Source organism: Chelonoidis abingdonii, chromosome 5 (genome assembly GCF_003597395.2).
Source record: "Chelonoidis abingdonii isolate Lonesome George chromosome 5, CheloAbing_2.0, whole genome shotgun sequence".
Taxonomy (NCBI): domain Eukaryota; kingdom Metazoa; phylum Chordata; order Testudines; family Testudinidae; genus Chelonoidis; species Chelonoidis abingdonii.
Window position 1 is genome coordinate 58,818,807 of NC_133773.1, and position 27,419 is coordinate 58,846,225.

Genomic DNA, 27,419 nt, shown 5'->3' on the forward strand with positions numbered 1-27,419 from the left:
TCACAATGGTGCCAAACGTGGACAGAAAAACAGGGACTGCTGGGATGTGAAGCGATGCATCACGGGGCATTGGGACAGGAAGCAGAATGACCCGCACCCTTCCATCCCCTTCCTGCAACCCACGGCACCAAAATGGGACAAGGTGCTCTGTGGGATAGCTGCCCATAATGCACCACTCCCAACAGCGCTGCAAATGCTGCAAATGTGGCCACACTGGAGCGCTGGTAGCTGTCAATGTGGCCACAGTCCAGCGCTTTCCCTACACAGCTGTACGAAGACAGCTGTAACTCCCAGCACTGCAGACCTGCAAGTGTAGCCAAGGCCTAACACTGATATTATCTATGTGTAGCAAAAAATCTTTTGTGTTAATAGAAGGAACAATGCAGTATGTTGTTTTAGGCTAATGAAGGCACATCCATATCAATATTTATGCTATAGGAAAGAAATTGTGACAAACTGTAAAATCTACATGTAAAATCCTGACCCCATTGAAGTCAATGGGAGTTTTGTCATTGATTTGAGTGGATCCAGGATTTCACCCTGTGTATGAAGGACTGCATACTATACATGCAACTTGTAATATGGAAGCACTGCCAAGCCCACCTGTAAACTAAAACAACCCTCCTGCTGAGTATTTGCACACTCATAGAAGTTCTTTATATTCTTGACCTGTCTGCGTGCATTTATATAGATTATATTCCCATTTGATGGTTTATGATTGTAAATGTTTAGCAAATCACAGAAGCAGACAAATCCTCTGAAACAGTGTGATTATGTTGACTGAGGATCTTTTGCCATCAGTGTAACTGGGTCTGAAAAGCAAGACTTCAAGGGGAAATGTGCATTACAACTTAGTTTATTTAGTTTTAAAGAATTAAATTACCTTACGAAGTAAGATTACAAAATTACTGTCTAATCTTTAGAATATGTTTATCATTTTGACATGTATACCTGTAAACGAGATGTAATGAATTACTTTTTGCCTGACGTTTGTACAGTTCTCATGGCATGTCATGCCATGCAAATTAGAATGGCAGTGTCGAAGAATTATAAGCTGAAAGTATCATTGCAAAGCAGTAAGGTAGTGCAGCTGCTCTGTGAGTGAGCGGGATTAGGCTAGAATATGAATGAGTCATTTTCTGAGGTTAGCATTCTCCTCCTCAGAATTTCATCTTTTGCTACTACAAGCTAATTTAGATCCTTAAATTAGCAGCTACTTTAGGGAGAAATTTTCCGATGATCACTTTTTATCACTTGAGTGTCTTTAGTTGTATGTCATTTTAATCTCTAGGGAAGCTGTTCTTTCAAAATTACCAAGGGGGATGGTGAAGAGCTGGCTGGGAAAGCAGGAGTTGACTGTTTTGATGAGTTTCTGCTATTTCAGTGGAAGAAATTGACTTGGATAAAGTAGTTGTGAAGTGGAGGACAGTGGCTTTTATCCTCTGAAGGTATTCCTAGTTGACAATATTTAAATTTAAAAAAATAAAAAAAAAAGGAAATCAAATCAGTGAAACAGTAGAACACTCAACTCAGATTAGGTTGTATCAAACTGAGCCATTCTCTGTGGGGATTAATTATGTCAATTATTGAATTAGAACATATTTGTAAGGGTTTTTTTTCATGTAGAGTGCTGTGTACGCAATGTGCAGCTCCTCAAACTAATGCTACAATTTAGAGACCATTGATCAGATAATTATATAGACATGGCATGGTGGGATTTGGGGTTTGTAGCTTTTGCCTGAAGGAGTTGAACTCGATGATGAGGTTGAGGGTGTCATCACTATATAATATTTTTAATATCGTATTAATCACCACTGCTCTGGTATGTGTGGGCGTATGTTAGTGGGAGTAGAATGGAGGTGAAGTGAGAGAATGAATGAGGGAATCCTGTGAAGGTTGTCTTGAATATTATTACTAGTGTATATTTATATTATGATAGCACCCAGAGGGATTGGGGCCTTGTTATGCTGGGTACTGTAATATTTGTAAGCTCTCCAGACATTTCTAACTGTACATATAAAAATGAAAAGCTGTCTTCTAAATAGATAGATCCAAGCAGAACACCACAATGTGGGACGTGTTTTTTGTCTTGAGAATCTCATACACAATGACGCGGCATACCTGTAATTTTATTCGTCATTGTTTGTGATGAAATAGATGCTCTGTTTCTTAAACGGTCTCTAGTGGTTGAGAAACAAAGCTGCCAGCTAAATAAATCTTCTCTGAATATTTTACACACTAGGTGATATTCTAGGAGCGGCGTATAAAACAATTAGCCGACCAGAAAATGGTGGGGTTAATTACAGAATAGCAGTAGCAATACTCTAAAATGTCCTAAAGATATTGTGTGTTTCACAATGGTCTGTTTGTTCCCTATTGCGACCTCTGTAAACTCCACAGTCTAGCATTTGATACAATTATGATTTTTGCATTATCTTGTGAAAAATCATTTCCCGAGAGTTTGTGTTACATTATTTGTTTTAAGACTCTTTTATTTAACAAAGCTAACAAATATAGGGGACCCAAAGGATCCCAGTCTGAACAGGAAGTCTGTCATAAATTACCACTCAGAGGAATGCCAGAATTAGTTTGCTTAGCAGAGGAAACCTTCTAAGAAAAGTGGAGCAAAACTGTGTTCCATAGTTTTGGAAATACTTTTGGATGATACTAATAATGTGTATTTGGGGGCGAGGGATACTTGTAACACTGAAAGTTGTTTCTTGTAAAGGTTTCACTGTAACATACGATGTGCTTTGGATAATTAAGTAATTTAGGGTGCACTAGATTTTTTTTTTTTAAATTGTATCTTCCTTACTTGTTGTATTGTTGTGCTTTCCTCTTCTAGTTGACAACCACAGCCCTCCCAGGGAGGACACTCCTACTGGCAGTATGGATTCTCTTTCTTCTCACTCTCCTACACCTGCAGTCTCCAGTAGCCCCCTTGAGCCAGACAAAAATCACCTTATTCTGGAGAGTGGAGACGTAGCGGACTGGGCAGCCAATCAGTAAGTAACGTTATTTCAGTTGGTTCTGAAGGAGGAGACAGATGCACTGACACCTTCTCTCCGCCTACTTTGGGTGCAACCAAGTAACTTTTTGAAGTGATTTATACTTGGTTTCCATTGCTACAACTGTGGGGAGCGAAGGAGTAAGTGAATAAAAAATTGATCTGTCTCATGTCGCAAAATGGTTCTCAAAATACAGTTCTGCATCCGACAATTATATCTGCTAAATCAGTGGCTCTCAACCCTTCCAGATTACTGCACCCCTTTCAGGAGTCTGATTTGTCTTGTGTACCCCAAGTTTCACTTCACTTGAAAACTACTTGCTTATAAAATCAGACATAAAAATACAAAAGTTTCTCAGCCTGCTATTACTGGAAAATTGCCTACGTTCTCATTTTACCATATAATTATAAAATGAATTCACTGAAATATAAATATTGTACTTACATTTCAGTGTATCATATATAGAGCAGTATTTAGTTTGTATTGACTTTACTAGTGCTTTTTATGAAGCCTGTTGTAAAATTAGGCAAATATCTAGATGAGTTGAGTGCCCCCTGGAAGACCTCTGCGTACCCCCAGGGATACACATACCCCTGGTTGCGAACGACTGTGCTAAATTATATTTTAGCTTTTTCTGTGGAAAGTCAAGGTGTTTTACTACTAGAGGTTTCATGATTTACACTGTTTTATTTAGGCACTGCATTTGTAGAGTATTCTGTGCATAATACATTACCATTGTTTTATTTCAAACCACTGGGTCCCCCATATACCTACCCTGAAGAAGTGTCTATACGCTGTAGTAGCTGTGGGTGGTAGTATGTTACCATCAAGATGTATGGTCAAATTCTGTCCTTGGATACATACATAAGCACCTGTTAAAGTTAATAGGAGCTGAACATTGCTATTCAAGGACAGACTTAAATCTATATAATACATTAACATATAAAAATGCCTGTATTTTCAATTAATTTGCAGTTTGTCACTTGAATAGGCTTTGTAGCAGTTAGCAAGCTTGATTCTAGTTCAGCAAAAAGTGACATTGCAAGTTTTAGTACACTGGGGCTCAATTCACAACACGGCCACGCCTGAAACGTAAGGAGGCTGACATTTTTTATCATAAATCAAACTCTGAGTGAATTCCCTGGTTTACTATTCATAGAAAGTTTAAAATGTCATGGAAAAAATCTCTAACCTTGAAAGGCAAAAAGGTGAATGAAGTAAGTCTGGGGAAGAGATTTTGCTTTTTTGTTATAGATATTTTCCTTAATGACATTTTGAGTGGCCTGGCCTGGCCTGCTTATACAATATATATCATTGGTAAGTACTTATTAATTGTAATAACATTTTTTCCAAATGGGGCGAAAGAACAAAAGTCTTTAAGGCATCCATGTAATTACAGCTGGGTCTATTTGCTCTCATTTATGTGGATGTGCTTTGGGCACTGTTGCCTCTGGATCGGGTTGTAATTTTCTCTTCCCCACCCCCTTTTTTTTGGCTTGTAGTTAAAAGTGATGCAGATCCATAATGACTTTCCATGCAAATGCTAACTTTTAGTAGAAGCATGAAATTCCTCTTTTGTCTGCAGTTTTTCTTCTTGAGGTTTTCTGTCAGGTGTGTGTCTGCAGGCTAGCTAGGAAAATTGCATTTAGCAAGACATTCCCACTGCCGAGCAACTTGAGGAACATTTGGTATTTTTGCTCCCATGCATTTTCCTAACTCTGCATTACTGCATCTTGTACATTTTTCTTTGAGGATCTGATAGTTTTTGCTCAGTGGGAAGTACTGCTGTTATTTCAGGTTTGCAAATAATAAGCAAACACATCGTACACTTAGTTTATTAGTCAAAAGCTGTTTGCCTTTCCCACCCACCTCTCTTGAGAAGTTTGAGGAGCATAGCTTTGTGGAAGGGCTGAGACTTAACAGGTTGGCTTCAAAGCAGCACATTCTCTCAGTCACATTCTACATGAAATAGCTTCTCTCCCTCTTCCTGTAGACCCAGAGAGCCTTAAACATGGGGAAATCAGTGTGGTCTCACACATGAGGGAGTGGTTGGTGGGAGAGGGAAGCAGGCTGTGGAAAATATGCATGGAGGACTTTTTCAGTCCTGATGCACCATGGAATACTGTACTCTGCACAGCACTTCCTCTTTCTGCATGTGTTGGGAAAGGCTGTGGGCTGGGGAAAGGGCAGTGGACTAGCTGGTGGATTTGCCACTGCATTGATCTGCTAGCCACAACCATCCCAGGAGAGATTGTGCATGGAAAGCGGACTCTGCTATAGGCCTTAGTCTGCAGTAGCAGCTGAGGGATAGCTTGCAGTTTGAGGAGGAGGATTTCAGACTGAATCCTAGATCATTTATCTGAAACTTTGCACAGTGGTTGAGGAATCGGACAAAAAGTACTGCAGGAAAGGCAACGCGGTGAGTCTCGAACGCAATGCTAGTGTGTCAGTAGTAGAACTGGTCAGAAAAATCTTGACTCAGCATTTTTGTCAGAACAGTAATTCAATTTCATGGAAGATTTCAGGATTTAGAAATTTGGTTTCATTCTGGTTCAGAACAAACCCCCAAAATTTTGAAATCCTCCACAGAACCAGGGGCATTGGAAAGCCTGAGGCTGCTGAGGAGCAAGCCGGGCAAGCTGGCAGGAAGCCAGGTAGGTTTAAATCTGCCTGACAGTCAGGGTTCTATCAGAAACTGACTGGTTTCCAGCAGAAGTTCATCAAAATCAATGTGGTTTTGTGGAATGTTTTAATTTATACACACCAGCCAGTTCTCCGCCCAGCTCTTGTAAATACCATTCTGAGCCTAAGGCAGATGGAATGCAGGAGAATCTGGTTTCTCAAGTTTCTGCCGATGTTTATAACTTGTGGGTAATAGTTGTTGGAGATTAATCACGGTGGAGCTATTAATTATCTATACAGTGAATAAGGGAACGGATGACTTCATTGCTGCAGAAGAATCATCGGCTTTGTTTCCTAGGAGGGCATTGCATCAGAGTTCAAGATATTTCAGATGCTCCAAAGTTATTTTCTATCAATAAAGCAGTTTTCTTTAAACAGATTATCCTCAGTTACATGTCATAGAATAGTCCATGGCAAGGAGAACTTTTTGTGATCTCACTCCCACCACACACACCCAACACACACACAAAAATATTGATGTCTCTTGAGAAATAGCTGCTGTCACTCAGTGTGCAGCAGTAGTCAAAAGAGCTAACAATGTAGGGAATCATTAAGAAAGGGATAGATATTTGGGCCCCATTTTGTGGGCTTTCTCCAGGTGCTTTATGCCTCTGTGGACTGTTTGGTCAAGCTCAACTGGACCCAATCAAACTTGTCAGCTTCGGGCAATGGGTGTGTCCGGGCTGTCTGTCTGTCAGGCCAGCTGTACACTGTGGCCATTGAGCCTTTCCTCCCATCTCCTCCACAGGAGGTTGATGGGGTTGGTGCTCTGCAAACTAGAATTGTGGGTGTTCCTGTCAGCATACACCAATGATGTGCTCCTTGGGTCTGGGGCCCAGGTGACCTGCTGCTGGTGAAGGCCTGCCAAGCCATCTCCTCAGCGGCCTCCTCCACCTGGAATGAGCTCTGGCCAAATGTTTGGCAAGCTCCCTCCCACTCGTTTCTCAGGCCATTCAGTGGAGTCCAGGTCTGGTGCTCTATCTAGGTGTTTACCTTTCTGCCACCCATCCCTCTCTGCCAGAGAACTGGCAAGATTTAGAGGGCAGGGTGGCTGAGCGGCTGCAGAGGTGGATGGGACCGCTACGGTGCCTTTCCCTGTGGCGGAGGGCACTGGTGCTCAATCAGTGGTCCTGTCCATGCTCTGGCACAGGCCCCAGATATCATGGCCAGGCTCCAGGGGCGTGAGGGAAAGCCTGGCACACATCTACCTGGAATGCACCAAGTTGCACCCCTTTTCTGGCTCCTCCAGAACCTTCTGTTAGGTTCCAGCTGCACTTTCCCCACACCTCCTGATCTATGCACATCCTGTCCGTGGCCCCATAAAGTCATGAGACCTTCTCATCAACCTCTTCCTGGTGCTGGCTAATATGGCCATTTATAAAACCAAGCTGAAGATGCTGGATGGGGAGGTGCTCTGAAACTGTGGGGCCTACGTCCGTTCTTTTGCTCCCTTTGATCATACATCTGGGCCCCTTCCTCTGGGCCATGTCCGCTGGCTCCCTAGAAACCTTTGAGGAGCAGTGGGCATGGTTCGGGGTTCTCTGTTCGGTGTCCCCCTCAGGATCCCTGCTTATGGCCTTATGACCTCACACCTGTCCCTGTTTTCTTATTAGATGTTCCCCAAAATCATTTGAGCCCTGTGTTTAGTCACGCCTCCTTTTAGGTTGGGGGAGGGGCTTTCAGATGTGCCCACCCACTTCCTGGAACTCATAGGTGTTCATTCTCTGCACTGTCACAGTTGTTCTAAGTTAAAATGGCCAAATACTCCTGTTTAAAAACTGTGTTCTCTTTCTCATTATTCAGGTATTGCAAAGGCTGTTTCTCCAATTCTGTCTTTAGTCTGAATCGTAAAATATTACTTTTTAACATACTTTTAAGTTTGTATTTCCTTTTAAATTTATAACTCGTATAACTCCAGACAGAAAAGGGAATTGTCCTAGTGATGTGTCTTTTCCCCTCTGAAAGTGGAAGGGAAGTGTCTTGTGACTCAAGCCATAGAAATTATAATTGGATCTATTTGATATTCTTGGTTTTGAAGCAGACTTTGGTGTGTGACTCCTGTCACTTAATCACTCAGTACCTCAGTTTTCTTCATGCCTAAAATGAGGATGATACTTTCCTACTTCAGTGTGTTGCTTTTTTTAAAGCCCGGTGAAATCCTTGGCTACAAGGCATGAAGAAGTGCAAAATATTTTATTGCTTTAATGAAGAACAGCTGACACAATGTGATTTCTTTTTTCTGTGTTGCTTAGACTCTAAAGCTGAGCCAGCCAGCCACCTAATTTGAAACAGAGGAATGTGAAATCACTCACAGCTGAAGGTTGAAGAGAGATGCATTTGCAATAGTGCTCCTGTACTGAGTTGCCTAGGGAAATGCTCTCTTTGGGATTTTGTAGATGAAGGTGAATAACAGTAATATTCAGCCTTATTAAAGAAGTAAATGTTTAAGAACACAGCAAAAAATACACAGAGCTCCTAAATGTTTGTTTAGTGTTCTGGAGAGCTACTGTTGCTGCTGTTAATTATTTGTATTACAGTTCAGGGAACTCTTGTCCTAGGCACTTCACAGTAGTGATACTCAAACCTCGGTGTTCAGGAGCCAAGTTAGTAGTCAACATTACCCAAAAGAGCCACAGTAGTGTGGATTCATTGTTTCCTTTCCTATAGTACTATAAATTCATATTTAAACAGTATGATGGGAAATATTTAGTTTATATAGATTACAATACCACTATTATATTATCAATGTGACTGCATTACAGTGGACACAAACTGTATTATGTGTGTGCCTCTTGTGAAATGCACAAAAGAAGTTTGTATAATAGTGACCAGGGCTACATTTGACCATACTGTTTGTGTTTTGAGTGAATCTCAGCCCTGATCAAGAACCCTGTTCTGGAGCCTCATGGTTTCATCAGAATATGGAGTCTCCCTCTCTCCTGCAGGCAGTTTTCTTGTCCACTTGCTGATTTGATAGGCAAAAAGGTTCCTTATTCCTCCAAAATCCTGTCTCATTTTGTTCCTCTCTCTTTCTTCAGCTTCGTCTCCCTGACTCATCTAATCTCTGTGTTTTTTAAATGGCTGAACTAACACCTCATGTTTGCTCTCTTTTCTGGGGAAATTCCACTGCTCCAAAATCCCCTGCCTGAGATCACCTGGAATTAATTGGATTCTTCCAGCTCAGGCACCTTACCTTAGTATACTTATTGCCTTGCTAGAGAACAGTTATTAGAATGCTAACAACTTCTTTTGTTTGTCTATAGCTTCTCCTAGACAGGGGCATGTGATATATGACAGGGTCCTTGTCAGCCCTTGGTTAGTTTATTACATAACAAGAGTTAGAGTTATACATAGAGCTCATAAAATAGATCAGAATTTATAAGCTGTCCATAGACAGATTCCCCAAATCATCACAGAGTGCCTTTCTGGATGTCTGTGAGCAGTGGGTGAGGAAACTAATGATAAAAGCAAAGCAACAGTAAATCTCAGGATGGCTGAAATCCTGAAGAGGAAAATCAGTGTCAAAGGAGCTGTCAGAAGGCAGAAGGAGGAAATAGCAATGTCCTGAACACAACAAAAGTCTTGGAGATAATTATTCCTATTTGCCTGACTACCAAATGAATTCGCATCAGCCTTGTTATGTCTACAATCAGTCAGCTTATCTCCCTGGAAAACTGACGTGGTTCCTTTCTGTAGCTTTGGGTGGTGATGCAAATTCACAGGCTCTGTACAGGTGGCAGGTGACTTTAATGACAGTCTTGAACCTTGTTATGTTCCTTCTGTGTGATTATCTGAGGTCTTTAAGTTATTTTAGGGAAGAACACATTTAAACAGCTTTAAAAAAGACATGATCCAATTATACAGTAATCATACGCGCTAGTTGTGCTCATTTTTGTATTGTTTCATCACTGTCACCCACTCAGTTACCCACACACACCTCCAAAAACTGCAGTATTTGGCACTTGTTTTAATTCTGCCTTTTGTGGTACAAGGACAGTAATGCCCACCATTTTTGCAACTCCATTGAAACAGGCATGATTTAACTTGACTCTGAGGTCATGTGTTTCCTACAAGAAACAGGGTTGGCTATCACCTAGACGGTCTTCAAAAAGTGGGTTAGGCAGCTAGAAACACTGCACTAGAATCACTGTGTCATATTATATGAGATAAATGGTATATATGTTACAAGAGGGAGTGTTATAAAATAATGGGCTATGCATTGCAGACTATTTTCCTCTTTCTCTTATAGTGGCTCTTTTCAATCCAAGGAGTACAGTTACTCTTGATTTCTGGAAGAGGAACAGCTTTTGGTCAGCGGTTAGCTGTAGCATACAGATATACATATACTTTATTTTGTTCTAACTAAATTATAATATGCTTTACCCTAGGACAGCTGTTGTAGATGTATGCTTTAGATTTACCAGACTGCCATGAAAGATCATTGCATTAATGTGTTTGCTGCTCCACTGAGACTTCACAATCTGGGTTTAAAGAAACCTCTGTTCCAGTGTTGGCTGATCCACTTCTGTACAAATGAAGAAGATTTATGTGTGCTCTGTGTACTGTACATGTTCCTTCTGAGTGGCGGTGGGTCTTTTTCTTAAGCCCTTTGGATGCTGTCCCTTGCTCTGGCTCAAACTACAACAGTCCAACAGTAGGAACTGCATCCAACAGTGCATCTCCCCACCCCCCACCTCACCAAAAAGTCTGAGCTTTCATACAGCAAGAAAGTTTAATATGCATAGATTGTGTTGTCTGGTGCTGGAGAATATTGGATGGCATATTGAATCAGAAATAGCCAATACCTTTTGATACATGTCTTATTGTAATAAACAATTTTAAAAGCACTTTCACAGGGTTTTGTGTGAGGAATATAGTGTGATATGACGGACACAGGGCTGCCAAACCCTTCTATGAAATAAACTTGTTTCCAAAAAAGTTAGAGTGTAGATTCTTTTCACAGGCTCTCTCTCTTGCTTGCTCTGAAGATAAGAGGCTCCTTAGTAGCTGTGTTACCTTAGGAACCAGCCAGATAAACATCCAGTAAAATCGTGTTTTCAGGAGTTTGTTTCTGAATATCAGTATGAAATCTCTAGCTTATTTTCAGTAAGGCTTCCTCCCTCCTCTCCCCCCCGATTCTCTATACCAGACAATAACATTTCTTCTCAAAGAGAGATGATTATGTCAGGGTTTTTTTCCACAGGAAACACATTGCATTCATTTCAGCCTTTAGGCGAGTGGATTTCTTTAACGGACTGTGTTAAATTTGAGATAAGATATACTAGTAGGTTTTTATTATCATCTTGGTAAGCAAGGCTTTTCTTACGACTTTATCTTTAAATATCTTTTTATGTAAATAACTTTATCACAAATATCCTTTTTTAAAAAAATCCTGCAGTAGGGGGCTTCTGCAGCACAGCATTTGGAAGATTTTTTTGTATTGAGTTAAAACTTCTGTTTAAAAATAGAATAAAATCACTAGTTCTTTAGGTAGTCAAGTATAGTAAATAAAGAAAATCCAAAATACAAGTAGGTCAGGTGGCTGCTTCATATTTTTGTTATTAGTGATTGTTTCACCATGTTATGTTCAGAAATAGGGTTTTTCGTTGCTGCATCATAGACCATGAACTCTTGATCTGTAACCACAAGCTGAAACTGACAGGCGAATTCAAGAGCAGTACCACAGTGCTTTCTCTACAGCTGAATTGTATTAAGAGAATACATCAAAAAGTGGGGGGAGGGAGAAGCACAGAGCTCAGAGGTGCCTGCAGTTCTAAAGGTTTTTCCACTGGAAATATGGGATTCACATTAGGCTCGCAGAGAATGTATCTACATTTGTATTCAGTTTTACACTGTGCCTCAGGTGAAGGGCAGTGCATTCTTATTGGTTGATACTACACAAGATAATCAGTAGTGTAATTCACATAACGAGACATATATATTGATCTGAGCATTTCATTTCTTCCCCTACCCCTCTCCAGACACATCTTCCCCCCACCCCGCCAACCCTCAAAGGGAACTCATCTTTTATGTTGTGTGCGTCCTTGTGAATTATGTTTCTGGATGAGAGATTTTTAGTAAAAAAATGTAAGTTTTGTTTCTAACCCCTCCACCTGGTCCCTCTCTTTCACGCACAGACAAAACTAGTTGTTTTTCACTGGTACAACTGGTTAAATTATTAGAAATAAAGTAATACATTTGTTTTGTTTTTTAAACCAAATATTCATGAATGAATGTGTTTATAATTCACCGGTTGAGAGCCAAGGATGCCAAATCTGATCTGCAATTCTAGAAGGCACTTCATTTGGTAGAACATCCTTGAGCTGTTGGTGGTTGCTACATGTAGTGGTTTAAGTGGGTGCTGACATACTTTAATTTTGGCAATAGAGTAAACAAACCCAGAATATTTTTTCCCCCCTTTCTCTATACTTTTATACGGGTTTCAGAAATCAGCCTGGCACTGGTTTTAAAGTGGGAAATGTTAAAAGTAAATAAAAACAATCAATATGGTGTTTTAAAATGTTAGGCTTATTTAAATACAAACATACTTTAAGACTCTCAGCTGATGTAAGCTATTGAAGTGTGCGAATCGGGGCCTTACTATTTTCAGGTATGTACAAGTCTGTGCCTTACGTAACGAGTAATGTAGTCAGACTAGCATAGTTAGCCCTCCAGGATGATTGATGATGCCTAAATGAATGTAACTAACGTTTGTCATTTGAACTGTGTTTTTACATAGGTGTTGCTTGCACTTCAGCACCTTTAGTCCAAAAAAGAAACAGATGTTCATTTTTTTTAACCACTGGGCCTTTTTTGTGTGTCCTGAAATGATATTCAAACTAGGGAAAAACTTGAGGTTTCTGTGTCTTTTAGTTTTTTTAACATATGAAATTCCTCCTTCCTGGCACGTGTGCACCCAGGCATGCGCGCACACAATATATAATATTCTTGGATGGTAAAGTCATTGAGACTTCTCATCAGCTCTGTTCACAGATGAACACATTGTTTATGTTCAGCAAAAAACGTTATGAAAAAAGTTTGGGTTTCTTTACACTTTGTCTTTCTATGCAAAACTTCATTGTGACTCATAAGTGTACAAGTTTCCATTTTCCAAAGATTCTGGTTGGTCTGAGTCTTCAACAAACTGCCCAGGTTGTGTGGCCTCTGGATCTCAGTCCAGAAGCATCACAGTGAGCATTGTTATAATATCACCGTTGGGAGAGGCTTTGTTCTCTTGACGTCTCCGCAGCCACTGACAGAGGCCATGAAGGCCCATGCCGTGCTCAAATGTGACACTAGTGCTGAGAGCCAGCATCATGATCCCACCTTTGTAATAGCTGCAACCTCTTTTGAAAGCCTCCAGCCGCACATGGCTTAGTGCAGTACTGAAAAGATCTTAAAATAGATTTGTCAAAACTTGTGAAGGCGTAGGTAGTGGCAGCTCAAATAACAGCCTGCAAGATATGGTTCCACTGTATCTGCCTTTATTACATAAGGAATTGGGAATGTTTGCATTTTTACTGAGTATATCATCAGTTTGAGAGATGTCTTTGTCCTGGGATATAAGACATGTAGAAGAAATACTTTGTCAGGAAATTCAGAACCATGGCTGGAAAATCAGTTCAGCAACCCCACTAATCTTGAGTTTTAAGGAGTTCAGTAGTCCCTGTAGTCACAGAGTCCCATATGGAAAGTTTCTGATGTGAAAGAGAATTGCATGAAAGTTATTAATGCAGCCCTGAAAATTTTCTTCTCTTAGCCCCAGTCAGATTCGTTCATCGATGGTCTCATGGTTGAATACACAGTCCACCACAACACCTACCTCAGCTACCAAAACCCCAGCACCATCATCTTTCCCCTTCCCCACCTCTGCCACAGGGAGTGACAGACCAGCTGAAAGGTACAATATACATTTCAGTTTTTGTTGATGTTTTCTTTATTTCCTTCTCGTTGTCCTAAGGAAAAAAACAAACTTGGGTCTTAATGTACAGTAGAACCTCAGAGTTAGGAATTTACCAGTCAACCACACACCTCATTTCGAACTGGAAATACACAATAAGGCAGCAGCAGAGACACCCCCCCTCCCCCAAAAGCATGTACAGTGCTGTGTTAAGCATAAACTACTAAAAAAAAAAAAAAAAAAAAACTAAAGGAAAAGCAGCATTTTTCTTCTGCATAATGAAATTTCAAAGCTGTATTAAATCTACTGTTCAGTTGTAAACTGTTGAAAGAACTATGTTTTGTTCAGAGTTACGAACATTTCAGTTACAAACAACCTCCATTCCCGAGGTGTTTGTAACTCCGAGGTTCTACTGTAATACAGCAGTGATTTTCAATCTACGGGTCCACAGACTACGTCTAAGGAGAAGAGTCCTCATGACTATAGAACAGTGAGGAGTCCGGTGGAGAAGAATGCATCTGAAGAAGTGGGGTTTTTACCCACAAAAGCTTATGACCAAATAAATCTGTTAGTGTTTAAGGTGCCACCGGACTTCTTGTTGTTTTTGTGGATACAGACTAACATGACTATGCCCTGATATTTGACACCATAGAACAGTGGTTTTCAACCTGTGCTCTGCATCTGGGGGCCCCGCAGACTATGTCAATGCTTTCCAATAGGGTCTGCACCTCTCTTCAAAAATGTGTAGGGGTCTGCACATGATGAAAGGTTGAAAACCACTGTAATGCAGAAACCACCACAACTTCAAGAATGTAGCCATTTGCAAGCAGAAAGGTGCCTCATGCTACTCAGGGTGGTAGTTATAACTGCTTGGGGAATGACGCCAACACTGTGAATTGTCTTGAGTGGACCTTTACTACTTCTTAGAGTGCTTGTTCACATCCATTCCGCATTAGGTGTGCGTGCGCCATGTGCACGAGCCTGGGGAAACTTTTCCCTGAGTGGCGCCACTGCGCCGTGCATATATATCCCCGCTGGCCCGACCCCCTCGAGTTCCTTCTTACCATCCTTGGTGGCTTTGGAACAACCTCTTGCTCTCCTACGAGAAGCAGTCCCTTGGCTTTAGAGTACTTAGCTGCTATCAGTTCATTAGCATTCTACTGTTGCGGATACTTGATAGATTAGGTGCTTGGAGGCTTCCAGCACCTGCCCCGGGCCACGAGGTGTGCCATAGACCCAGGGTTTTAAGGCTTGCATCACATGCCACAAGGCCATGCCAGTTAGTAACCCCCATGACTCCTGTCTATGTTGCCTGGGGACAGCACACCAAACAGAAAGGTGTAAGATTTGCAAGGCATTTAAACCTAGAACAAAGAAAGAGAGAGACTTTCGCTTGAAGCAGTTGTTGATGGAGGCAGCGCTGCAGCCATCAGGCCTGGAGCACCTGACGCTGGCTCCATTCTCCTCAGTGTGGTATGCCCCGGAATCGTCAAGAGACCTGGTGCCGGACAAGCACTGCAAGCCGTCGGCCCTGGAGAAGAGTAGGCCCCGGCACCACTCATCCTCCCCGGTGCGGCCCAAGGCCAAACCAAAAGAACGGCGTGGACATTCCCCGCAAAGGAGACCGGCGCCATCTAAGGGCCCAGGCACTGGAAAGAGTGGGATAGACATTGTACCATTGCCAGTACCGGTGGCACCAGTGCCACAAGTTCCTCTGAGTCCAGTCATAAGTGAACTCAGTGAGGACAGTGGGCTCGAGAGAGTAATGGATCAGCCCTCCCCGCCTGACACCTTTGAGGCAGCAAAGGACCTCATTGGGTTGTTGGTGGTGAGCCCCCTCCCAATCAGGGAGACGCCTCCAGCACCCAGGCCCACAGTGCCATCGAGGAGAAAGCTGGCAATGGTGCACAGTTCGAAGACACCCTCCCGGCATCGCTGCCACCGTTGGTCCCAGTCGAGCGTTGAGTCTGTGGACTCTCAGTTACCCCAGACGCGGAGGGAAGCCTCAGTACCAGAGGCAAATCAGTGCACGGGATTAGTGCAAGGGATCCGACACTCTCTGACACCCTGAAGAAACCGGCACCAGGAGAAGGTGAACCGACTATTGCCCTAGGCTTCCGGAAGTTCCGGTCCCGGGCCAGATCTCGAGATCACTGATACTGGTCCCGATCCCAATTGGCTAGAAGCCGCTCGTCGACCTCTGCCAGCACAGATCGACGGCACCGACATGGCCTTCGCACTTGGTGTCGCCGGAGTCCAGCGCTGACTTGAGCCGATATAGTTACCCGCACCGGGCACCGGACAGCAAAGAACACCTGGCTGGGTGACAACCCCAGTAGGGACCCCCAGGACACCTCTTCTGGACCCCTTGGGCCTACCACCAGCAGCAAGGGGCTCCCTCCAGGGCCAGCTACACAGTGCACCGCTCCCGGTTCCTGCACCGACACTCCTCCATGTGGGAAGCTATGATGTCCAAACTTTCGCCTGCGCCATCGCCGAGCGAGAGACCGGAGAAACCAGCACTGAGTCCAGTGCCGCCCCAGCATCAGCTATCTGGGCCCAAGCTGGAAGCCCCTCCTTCGGGGGAGAGGGACCAAAGGGACCAGCAGGAGGAAGCTGAGCAGCTGCTGACCTCCTCGTCATCCCCGGATGAAGCGGTGGCAGGCACAGTGGTATCAGGACCTCCAATAGACCACAGAGCTCACCAAGAGCTGCTGTGTAAGGTTGCTCATAACTTGGGGTTACAAGCCAAGGAGACGGTGGAGCAGGAGGAACTCGTGATCGACATCCTGAGTCCAGAGGGTCCATCCAGAATAGTGCTTCCACTCATTAATACCATACAATCGAACTACAAGACTAGATGGCAGACCCCGGCCTCCAGCCCTCCAATAGCCAAAGGTGTGGAACGCAAGTACTTCGCCCCATCAAAGGGGTACAACTTCTTGTTTTGCTACCCAAGCGCATGTTCCCTGGTAGTCTAGGCAGTAAACAAGAAGGAGTGCCATGGGCAGTAGGTTCCAGCCCCTAAGGCCAAGGAAGCGAAGCGCCTGGACCTGTTTGGCAGGAAGGTGTATTCCTCAGGAGGCCTCCAGTTGAGGACTGCTAACCAACAGGCCATCCTCAGCAGACATAACTTCAACTCCTGGGCGGCAGTGAGGAAGTTTAAGGACAGCCTCCCACAGAGTTCCCAGCAGGAGTTTGCGGCGCTGGTGGACGAACGCAAGGACATAGCGAAGACGTCTCTCCGGGCGTCCTTGGATTCGGCGGACGCGGCAGCTAGGACAATCGTGTCTGGCGTGGTCATGCGACGCTCGGCATGGCTGCAGGAGTCAGATCTGCCACCTGAGGCCCAGAACTCACTCCAGGACCTCCCCTTTGAAGGGTCCGGGCTCTTTTTGGACCAGATAGATGCAAAGCTGCATAGTCTCAAGGACTTGAGGGCTACACTCAAGTTGCTGGATATGCACACCCTTGCGACCCAAAGAAAGCCCTTCAAGCTGCAGCCGCCTCCTCAGTGTCACTACCAACCTTCTCCTAGGCAGGAACCCTACTGCAGGCAAATGGGGATAACAGGAGGCAGCACAATAATAACAATAGCTCCAATAGACCAGGCCGGAGCCAAGGCCCTAAATCAGGCTTTTGAAGGTGTGCTCGAGAACAGCATACCAGACCAATCACCAGATCCATCCCCTTGTTTCCTGGACTGCCTGTCCCGCTTCTCCCATGCGTGGTCCAGTATTATGTCGGACCTCTGGGTGTTACACACAGTGCAAAGCGGTTACAGGCTGCAGTTCTCCTCCCTGCCTACCTCCAACCCCCCTTCCCCATCCCTCTTCAGGGACCCTTCTCACGAGCATCTCCTGGAAGAAGAGGTTCGCACCCTCCTAGAGGCGGAGGCAGTACAGTTGGTACCAAAGGACCTAAGAGGGAAAGGATTCTATTCCCGCTACTTCCTCATTCCCAAGGCCAAAGGAGGCCTTCGTCCCGTTCTGGACCTGAGTGGGCTCAACAAGTTCCTGGTCAAGGCCTGGTTCCGCATAGTCTCTCTGGGCACCATCATCCCTTCCCTGGGTTCGGGGGACTGGTACGCTGCCCTCGACATGAAGGACACGTACTTTCATATCGCCATCCACTCAAACAGGTCTTAAAAAGCAAAACTTCTAATAAAAAGAAAGAAACAAAAATAAAAGGTATCTCTGTAATCTAGATGGTAAATATTACAGGCAGCAGAGAATCCTGTGGCACCTTATAGACTAACAGACGTTTTGGAGCATGAGCTTTCGTGGGTGAATACCCACTTCGTCAGATGCGGGTCAGATGTGGGTATTCGCCCACGAAAGCTCATGCTCCAAAACGTCTGTTAGTCTATAAGGTGCCACAGGATTCTCTGCTGCTTTTACAGATCCAGACTAACACGGCTACCCCTCTGATAAATATTACAGGCTCTTTCAGCTTATAGACAATAGAGAGAAATACAATTTAAAATACTTTTAGCCAAATACACATTAAAACTCTACCAGCCAGATACACAGTTGCAAATACAGAAATAATCAAAAGACTATAACTGCCTTTTTACTCAGTACTCACTATTCTGAATATATATGAGACTGTAGCAAGTTCACAGTGAAGCGCAGGAATCAGTGATGTGCCGAGTGGATGGCGATATGAAAGTATGTGTCCTTCATGAACCAAGTTCACAGTTCACGGTTCTCCTGTTTGGCCTAGCTACAGCCACATGGGTGTTCACAAAATGCATGGCGGTGGTGGTGACCTTCTTACGGAGGCAGAGGGTTCGAGTTTACCCATACCTCGACTACTGGCTCCGGCGGGTCGGTCCAAAGAGGCAGTTTGGTCTCACGTGCAAGTGGCCCTGAGACTATTCCACACGCTGGGCCTCCTGGTCAATGTCCCCAAGTCCATCCTCATTTCAACGCAGAGAGTGGAATTCATAGGAGCGGTCCTAGATGTGGTACAGGCAAAGACGAGCTTCCCAGTATCACAATTCCTGGCCATCCAGCAAGCAGTGAACTCCCTGTGCCAGTTTCCCACTACAAGGGCCAGATGCTGCCTGAGGCTGCTGGGCCACATGGTAGCATGCACGCATGTGGTCAAACATGCAGACTGAGATTCAGGACACTGCAGGCTTGGCTCGCCTGTGTGTACCGCCCAGGTAGGAACCCCCTGGACTTGATAGTGAAGTGTTGAACTCCCTACAGTGGTGGCTGTCCCAGACGGTGGTTTGTGAAGGCATCCCCTATGGTGCACAACAGCTGGACCTGACACTTGTGATGGACGTGTCAGACCTCGGATGGGGTGCGCACCTAGGAGACCTCAAGATTCAAGGCCTGTGGTCACTCCATATCAATGTGAAGGAGCTCAGGGCTGTTCGTTTAGCTTGCCAGACCTTTGAGTGGTCACAACATGACAGTTCTGACAGACAACATGACCGCCATGTTTTATATAAACAAGCAGGGTGGAGCCCGCTCCTCACCGCTCTGCCACGAAGCTCTCCTCCTCTGGAACTTCTGCATAGCCTACGCCATTCACCTTGAGGCGTCACACCTCCTGGGGGTGCGGAACGAACTAGCAGACCACCTCAGCAGGTCATATCGCATGCACGAGTGGACGTCCGAGCGGACATTGTGTATTCGCTCTTCCGCAAGTGGGGGTTTCTCCGGGTAGATCTGTTTGCCACCAGGGGCAACATCCAGTGCCCGCAGTTCTGCTCATACCAGGGCTGCAGCCCGGGCTCAGTAGCAGATGTGTTTGCGATCCTGTTGGGAGGGGAATTAAAATATGCCTTCCCCCCGCTTCCTCTGGTGCACAAGGTCCTGCTCAAGGTGTGCAGGGATGGAGTGGCGGTCATCCTCATTGCCCTGGCCTGGCCCTGCCAGCACTGGTTCCACCGATAGCTCCAGGAGCGTGGTGAAGTCCCGGTAACCCTGCCCCTACACCGGAACCTCATCATGCAGGACGGAGGGAAGCTCCTCCACCCTGACCTGCAATCACTGCATCTGATGGCGTGGAAGCTCTGTGGCTGAAGGCTTTGGAGAGCCAGTGCTCCCTCCCTGTGCAGCAGGTTCTACTTGGTAATAGGAAGCCCTCTACCAGGGCGACTTACCTGGCCAAGTGGAAAAGGTTCTTGTGCTGGTGTGGGCCTCAACAGGTTGTCATGCCAGGCTCTGATGCCGACCATTCTAGAGTATCTACTGCACCTCAAGCAACAGGGGCTGGCCCCATCCACTATCAGGGTGCATCTGGCGGCCATCTCCGCCTTCCACCTGGGATTTTCAGGGGGCTCGGTGTTCTCCCACTCAATGGCGGGGAAGTTCCTTAAAGGACGTTACTCATGTCCCCCAAGTCCCCCCATGGAATCTCAACTTAGTCCTTTCTAAGCTCATGGGGCCTCTGTTCGAGCCCCTTGCTACCTGCTTCCTCCTCCATCTTTCCTGGAAGGTGGCATTCCTGGTGGCCATGACTTCAGCCAAAAGGGTATCTGAGCTGAGAGCACTCACCTCAGAGCCACCACTTACAGTATTTCATAAAGACAAGGTGCAGCTTCATCAACACCCCAAGTTCCTCCCAAAAGTGGTCTCACAGTTCCATCTAGGCCAGGATATTTGTCTGCCAGTGTTTTTCCCCAAACCCTACGTGGACCCAAGTCACCGCACCTGCACACCCTGGATGTCTGAGAGTTGGCATTCTACTTGGAGCGCACCAAGCCTTTTCGTAAATCTATGCAGCTGTTTGTGGTCATGGCGGAAAGGTGCAGTGAATCTCCTCCTGGATTACTGACTGCCTTCGGGCGTGTTATGACCTTGCAGGTGTTCGGGCCCCAGCAGTCACAGCCCACTTGACAAGGGCGCAAGCAGCTTCAGCGGCTTTCCTGGCACAGGTCCCTGTCCAGGAGATCTGCAGAGCAGCCACCTGGTCATCGGTGCATACCTTTTTGACCCACTACGTGGTCAGCCAGCGGGCCCAAGAGGACGTAGCAGTTGGCGGGGTGGTCCTCTGATCAATTGCTCCATGACTCCTACCCTCCTCCAAAGTTAAGCTTGTGATTCATCTAATGTGGAATGGACGTAAACAAGCAGTCAAAGAAGAGAAAACGGTTACCTACCTTTTCGTAACTGTTATTTTTCGAGATGTGTTGTTCACGTCCATTCCACCACCCACCCTCTTACTCCTCTGTCGGAGTCGCTGGCAAGAAGGACCTGGAGGGGGTCTGGCCAGCGGAGGTATATATGCACGATACAGTGGCTCCACTCAGGTGGGGGCCCCGATGGGTGCCACTAAGGGAAAAGTTTCAGACACTTGTGCATGCAGCATGCACATTCCTAATGTGGAATGGACATGAACAACACATCTCGAAGAATAACAGTTACGAAATGGTAGGTAACCGTTTTTTCTTGCTCATAATGTATCTTATTTGCTGCTTTCCTCAACAATTTACTATATTACAGGTAGATGGTCCCTTCATCAAAACATACCTCCAGTTGTATTCCTTTGCCTTCCATATCAAATTCAAGCTTCTTGTTCTTGCCTTCAAGATTCTGCATAACTCTTCCACTTGTCCATGTCTCTAATCTCATCTTTTTCTCCTCACTCCTTTCACTCCCTCTCTCTCCTCCCACTCTTATCATTGTACCACCTTCTTTGTTTTCCCTCTGCCTTCTGTCCAGGATGCACTAGGACTCTATAAGGTTACCATATAGCAACTGTGAAAAAAAGGGACAGGGGGTGGGGGGTTATAGGTGCCTATATAAGAAAAAGTCCCCAAAAATGGGAATGTCCCTTTAAAAACGGGGCATCTGGTCACCCTAGGCCTCTATCATCTCATCTTTTCCTTCTTAAAACCTATCTCTTCTGTGAAGCCCATCTACATTACCTCTACAAACAAAGGACTGCTGTACTATTTACATTGCTAAGGAGCACAGTCAGACATACTAACAAATCCTCTGCACCACTTTGTCATAAATTCTGTTTCTGGCTGCTTGTTACACTGTGCTACAGCTGTATTGTCCTTTTGACTGCAAGTTCACTGGGGCAGGGACAGTTTCTTCCAAGATTTCTGTACAGTTTTTTTAATGTGAGGACTCAACAAATGATGAATTAATAATGTGGTGCTTTGTCAAAATAATGCATTGTAAAGTATCCAGTTACTGTTTATTCAGGAAAGCATTTTAAATAAGCCAGGCCAAAAAAGCTCTAAGATTTCTGGTCATGGTAGCTTCAGAAGTGCATAGTTATCCTGAAAAAATTTGCAGTGATATTTCATTATCAAACCTCTTAAATACATTTCTAGAATACTGTCCAAAATTTTACTTAGGACAGACCGTGTTCAGTGGGTTTTTTAGACCGTTGTATGATAAGAAAGTACAAGAACAATTCAAATACAGGACTGCATACAGGAAAACTGAAAACGTGAGGTTGAAGTTGACTGAAGAAATGGGTCTCAATAGCTAAAGATTATTTTAAAATTAAGTACTGTATCTTTTACCCCATGTTTGTTTCATTGCTGATTTCCTTGGGCAGTGTTTTACATAATTTGTTTTTGAAAGTGAGATATGCACAAATGTTTGTGCAGAGCTATGATTACATTTACAAACTGGCTATGCACAAGTTCAAATAGCAAGCTGTGAAATAAAATTGTGCTGTTTGTGTGTGCAAATTAGGAACACGCAACTGTGCACATGAAATTCTGTGCTTAAAAATCCTGAAATTGGGCCCCAAATGTGTTATAAATGGATATTTGTTTCTTTCAGCCACTGATAAGCATATTTCATTTTATGTCCCACTTTCAGCGTTCTCAACAGAAGAGCAAGAGCAGTGTACCCTTGTGAGGCAGAACATAGCTCTGAATTATCTTTTCAAATAGGAGCAGTTTTTGAAGATGGTAAGTACTCTACACATAAATGTTAAAACAAGCAAACTGAAAACTGTCCTAAATGGCCTCAGACAAAAATACAATTATAACTATATAATAATAATTTGGAGATACACCAATCTCCTAGAATGGGAAGGGACCTTGAAAGGTCATCAACCCCAGCCCCCTGTCTTCACTAGCAGGACCAAGTACTGATTTTTGCCCTAGATCCGTAAGTGGCTCCCTCAAGAATTGAACTCACAACCCTGGGTTTTAAGCAGGCCAATGCTCAAACCACTAAGCTATCCCTTCCCTCCTATTAGTGATATGCCAAGGTGGCTGACTACAAATAGCCTGGGACCTAATGGATTTCTGGCATGTTGATATACATTTTATTGGGCATGTATTAGTGCATTATGGTGATGATACTCTAGGCCAGGGGTCGGCAACCACAGATGGCACACAAAACGATTTTTAATGGCACGCTGCTGCCTACTGGAGTCCTAGCAGGCAGCAGCGAGCCACTAAAAATCCTGCCCAGCCTGGACCGGCCTGCTCTTCTCCACCCTCCGCTCCCCCCGCGGGGGCAGGGGGCAGAAACATAAGTGTGCACATGGGGCGTGCAGAGTGTGCCCAGGCACAACCTAATGCAGAGATGGTCAAATGGCCCCACTTTCCCTGCACAGCAAGCTGCAGGGTCTGCGCTCCCGGGCCGGAGCGCCTGGCCAAGCACAGCAAGCTGCCGGGCCCTCCCCTGGAGTCATGCCGCCGCGTGCGCAGCACTCTTGGGGCCAGGACCGCGCGCTCCCACAGGGCAGTTAGTGTGTGTGGGGGATCTCTGGAGCGGGTGGTCAGGGGACAAGGAGCTGCAGGGGGGTGTTGGATGAATCAGGAGTTCTGTGGGGGGCCTGTCAGAAGGCAGGAGTGTGGAGAGGGGTTGGGGCAGGCAGGGAGCAAGTGGGGTTGTATGGGTCGGAAGTTCTGGGGGTCCTGTCAGGGGCCAGGGAACGGTTGGATAGGCATAGGAGTCGCGGGGGTAGTCAGGGCACAGGTAGGGGGTAGGGTCCTAGGGGGGCAGTCAGGGGACAAGGATCCCAGGAGGGAGTAGTCAGGCAACAAGGAGTGTGGGGGGGTTGGAGGTTCTGAGGGGGGCATTCAGGGGGTGGGAAGTAGGAGGGAAGTGGATGGGGGCAGGGCTAGGGCATGGTGGGGGTGGGGCTAGGGCAGGGCTCCCTGGGTGCAACCCTAATGAAATGTGCTGCACACACCTATGGGCAGAAGCTTGGTCCTGCCAGCTACCCTGCCAGTTCCTGTAGTGTCCTGGGTTCATGCCCCTCCTCCACCTCTCTGTCCCTCCCTTCCTGCCAGCGATCAGCTGATGGACCTTGCAAGGGAGGGGGTCCGGAAGGAGCAGAGTCAGCGTGCACCCCCACATCCCCACCCTGAGCACCAAATGGGACCTGCCCAAGTAAGTGCCCCACAGCCAAACCTCCTGCCCTAACCCTGAGCCCCTTCCCTCATTCTGGCTCCTGGCCAGACCCTTCACCACCAGCCGTGTGCTCAGTCCACTCCCACCCTCAGCTCAGTGCAGAGAGAGGAAGAGAATGGGCCAGAAGCAGGGAGAAGGTAGGTACCCACTCTATGTGGGCAGGGCCGGGATCCCATACTGGCAGCGGGCTGAGCAGGTCCAGCAGCCAGGATCCCGGCTGGCAGGAGCTGGTGGATGGAACCCCTGAGCAGCAGTGGGCTGAGCCACTCAGCCCACTGCTGGTGTGGGGTCCCAGCCGCTGGCCCCACACAGCCCGCTGCCAGTCTGGGGTTCTGGCTTCTGGATCCTTGCCAGCTGGGGTCCCAGCTGCAGACCCTGCTCAGCCCGCTGCCAGCCTAGGTGAACATAACCCCAGACTAGCAGTAGGCTGAACGGGCCAGCGGCGTAAGATCAACATTTTAATTTAATTTTAAATGAAGCTGCTTAAACATTTTGAAAACCCTTGTTTATTTTACAATACAACGCTAGTTTAGTTATATAATATATAGACATAGAGAGAGACCTTCTAAAAAACATTAAAAACATATTACCAGCACACGAAACTTTAAATTAAAGTGAATAAATGAAGACTCAGCACACCACTTCTGAAAGGTTGCCGACCCCTGCTGTAGACTCAGGTGAGGAGCCACTTGCAATTGTGTAGAAATGCTTATTTGGCAGCACAGAAAAACATTGCTGTATGTGAACCTTCCTTTTCCCATACTTAGCTTTGTAAATTCAATGGGGCTTTGTACTGAGACATCATTTTCCTACAAGTTTACCTCAGGATTTAGAGCAGGATAGGGATTTTTGGTGGGGAGGAGGCATGGAGGAATGGTGAATATATGTATATGAGGGGTGAGTATGCATTATGTGGGGCCAAGTGATGGTGTATGTCCATGCACACAAATATACAGGTAAATATGGAAGTCCATAAACAGATCCTCATTTGAGGGTGTACTTGCCAACCATCCTGATTTGTACAGGGCATCCCAAATTTAGTTAACCTATCCTGGCTTCCAATCAGCTGCTTCTGTCCCAGGGACACTGAGTTGACGGGAGCTTTTCCTGTAGTTCTCCCCTTGTGCTAGCAGGGGCTATTATTGAAACCCTGAAGAGCTAGGAGGGGACTGAACATGTCATTTACCCCTAAAAACACCTGAGAAGGAGTAGCCATTTCGGCTTCTCCCCACCAGCAGCAGAGAGTAGGGGGACATGGAAGCAGGGGCTGTTGTGAAGGATTTTAAATGTTATATTTGGCAGTTATTGCCCTATGAATGTAATGTACTATGCACTGCTATTAGAAAATCATCAAATGATAGCAAGAGTACTCAACGACTGCCTCTGTTATGAGGCCTTGATACATGGTGTCACATTGAAAAAACCCCAAAACTTATGTTCAATAAAATTCTCACCCAAGTTTTGTGCAGTTTGAAGCTCCCAAGTTATTCCCTAATTAATTCCCTGAAAATTTTGTACAAAATGCTGGGATCTGTGTGCTGGAACAAGGGGCACATTGATCCAGAAGAGCCTGGAAATTCTTCCATTGGCCAACATACCTGGTACCTCCTAATTTATTCCCAGAAAGTGGATATGGACTGTGTGACAGTGTCATAAATAGATAGCTAAGGGTTAATGTTTCTTTTACCTGTAAAGCGTTAACAAAGAGAACCAAACACCTGACCAGAGGACCAATCAGGAAACTGGATTTTTCAAAGTCAGGGAGGGAATTTTTGGGGTCTGAGTCTTTTGTCTGTCTCTCAGCTATGAGAAGGTTCGTTCTATCTTCTAATCTTCTGTTTCCAAATTGTAAGTACAGGTAGAAAAACAATATAGGCTTTTATGTTGTTTTGGTTGTATTTACATGTGTGTAGCTTGCTGGAATGTTTCAAATTGGATATCTTTTTGAATCAGACTGTTTATTCATATTTTCTTATAAGCAATAGCCCTGTATTGTCATCTTGATGCAGAGTATAATCTGATGTCTTTTTTCTTTCTTTTTTATATAAAGCTTTCTTTTTAAAACCTGTTTGAGTTTTTTCTGGTTAAGGAGAAAGGAAAGACAGGGGGGAGGGGAAACACTACGCTCCGTGTTTAACTCTCCTAGTGTCCCAGGGCGGGAAGAAGCTAAGGGGGAGGAGAGATAGAATCTCTTCTGTTTCCTTGTATTTGGGGTTTGTCTCTTTGTGGAATAAAGGAGACATGCTTCTTGGTATTGTGATGTAAAGAGATTGCATCAATACTCCCAGGTTAGCCCAGAGAGGAAAGTCTGGGTGAGAGAGAGAGAGGGAAGGGAAGTGGGTTATTTCCCTTTGTTGTAGGCTCAGGGTTTCTGAGTCTTGGGGTCCCTCCAGGGAAGGTTTTGGGGAGACCAGAGGGGGCCAAAACCCTGGAAATTTTGGATGGTGGCAGCGAGATCAGATCTAAGCTGGTAAATTGAGCTTAGAGGGGTTCATGCTAGGCACCCAGATTTTTGGACGCTAAGGTCCAGATTTGGGAAGAGGCTTATGATAGACAGATATTGCAACTCTGCTGTCAAACTGTGCGGGCATATCTAACATGATCTTACAGGGGTCAGTCCAGGGTCTGGTACTAATCAATATTTTTTCATTAATGACTTTGGTATTAGAGTCAAGAGTATACTTACAAAATTTGCAGATGACACCAACCTGGGAGGGATTGCTAGCACTTTGGAGGACAGGATTAGAATTCAAAGCAACCTTAACAAATTGGACAATTGGTCTGAATTCAACAAGATGAAATTCAATAAAGACAAGTGCAGTTAGGAAGGAAAAATCAGATGCCAACTACAAAATAGGGAATAACTGGCTATGTGGTAATACTACAGAAAAGGATTTGAGGGATTATAGTGGATCACAAGCTGAATATGAAATTGCAAAAAAGGCTAGTATTGTATTAACAGGAATGTTATATGTAAGACACAGGAGGTAATTGTCTGCTCAGCTGGGCACTGGTGAGGGCTCTGTTGGAGTGTTGTGTCGAGTTCTGGGTGTCACATCTTAGGAAAGATGTGGACAAACTGGAAAGAGTCCCAAGGAGATCAATAAAAATGATAAAAGATTTAGAAAACCTGACCTATAAGGAAAGGTTAAAAAACTTGGCATACTTAAGTCTTGGGTGGGGGAAGACTGAGGGGGCACCTGCTAAATTCTTCAAATAGTCTGTGATAAAGAGGACTTTGATCAATTGTTGTTCATGTTCACTGAAGGTAGGACAAGAAGTAATGGGCTGAATCTGCCACAAGGGAGATTTAGGCTAGACATTAAGAAAAACGTTCTATCAGGTTAGTAAAGCTTTGAAATGGGCTTCCGAGGGAGGTTGTGAAATCTCCATCACTGGAAGTTTTTCTGAACAGGTTGGACAAACAGTTGTCAAGGATGGTTTAGGTTTACTTGGTCGTGCCTCAGAACAGGT

At 45.0% G+C, this 27,419-nt stretch overlaps 2 protein-coding genes across 2 annotated transcripts in view; one reads left to right on the forward strand and one right to left on the reverse strand.

Moving 5' to 3' along the window:
- Window positions 1-27,419, reverse strand: part of NR3C2 (nuclear receptor subfamily 3 group C member 2) — a 651,149-nt gene that overhangs the window by 340,372 nt on the left and 283,358 nt on the right. The gene's annotated exons all lie outside the window — the stretch shown is intronic.
- The window catches only part of ARHGAP10 (Rho GTPase activating protein 10), a 255,503-nt gene that overhangs the window by 218,113 nt on the left and 9,971 nt on the right, over window positions 1-27,419 (forward strand). Inside the window, exons 20-22 of the mRNA XM_075066743.1 lie at window positions 2,846-3,005; window positions 13,450-13,590; window positions 22,395-22,486. Of these exons, the coding sequence (XP_074922844.1) occupies window positions 2,846-3,005; window positions 13,450-13,590; window positions 22,395-22,486 (393 nt within the window). The remainder of the gene's footprint in view (window positions 1-2,845; window positions 3,006-13,449; window positions 13,591-22,394; window positions 22,487-27,419) is intronic.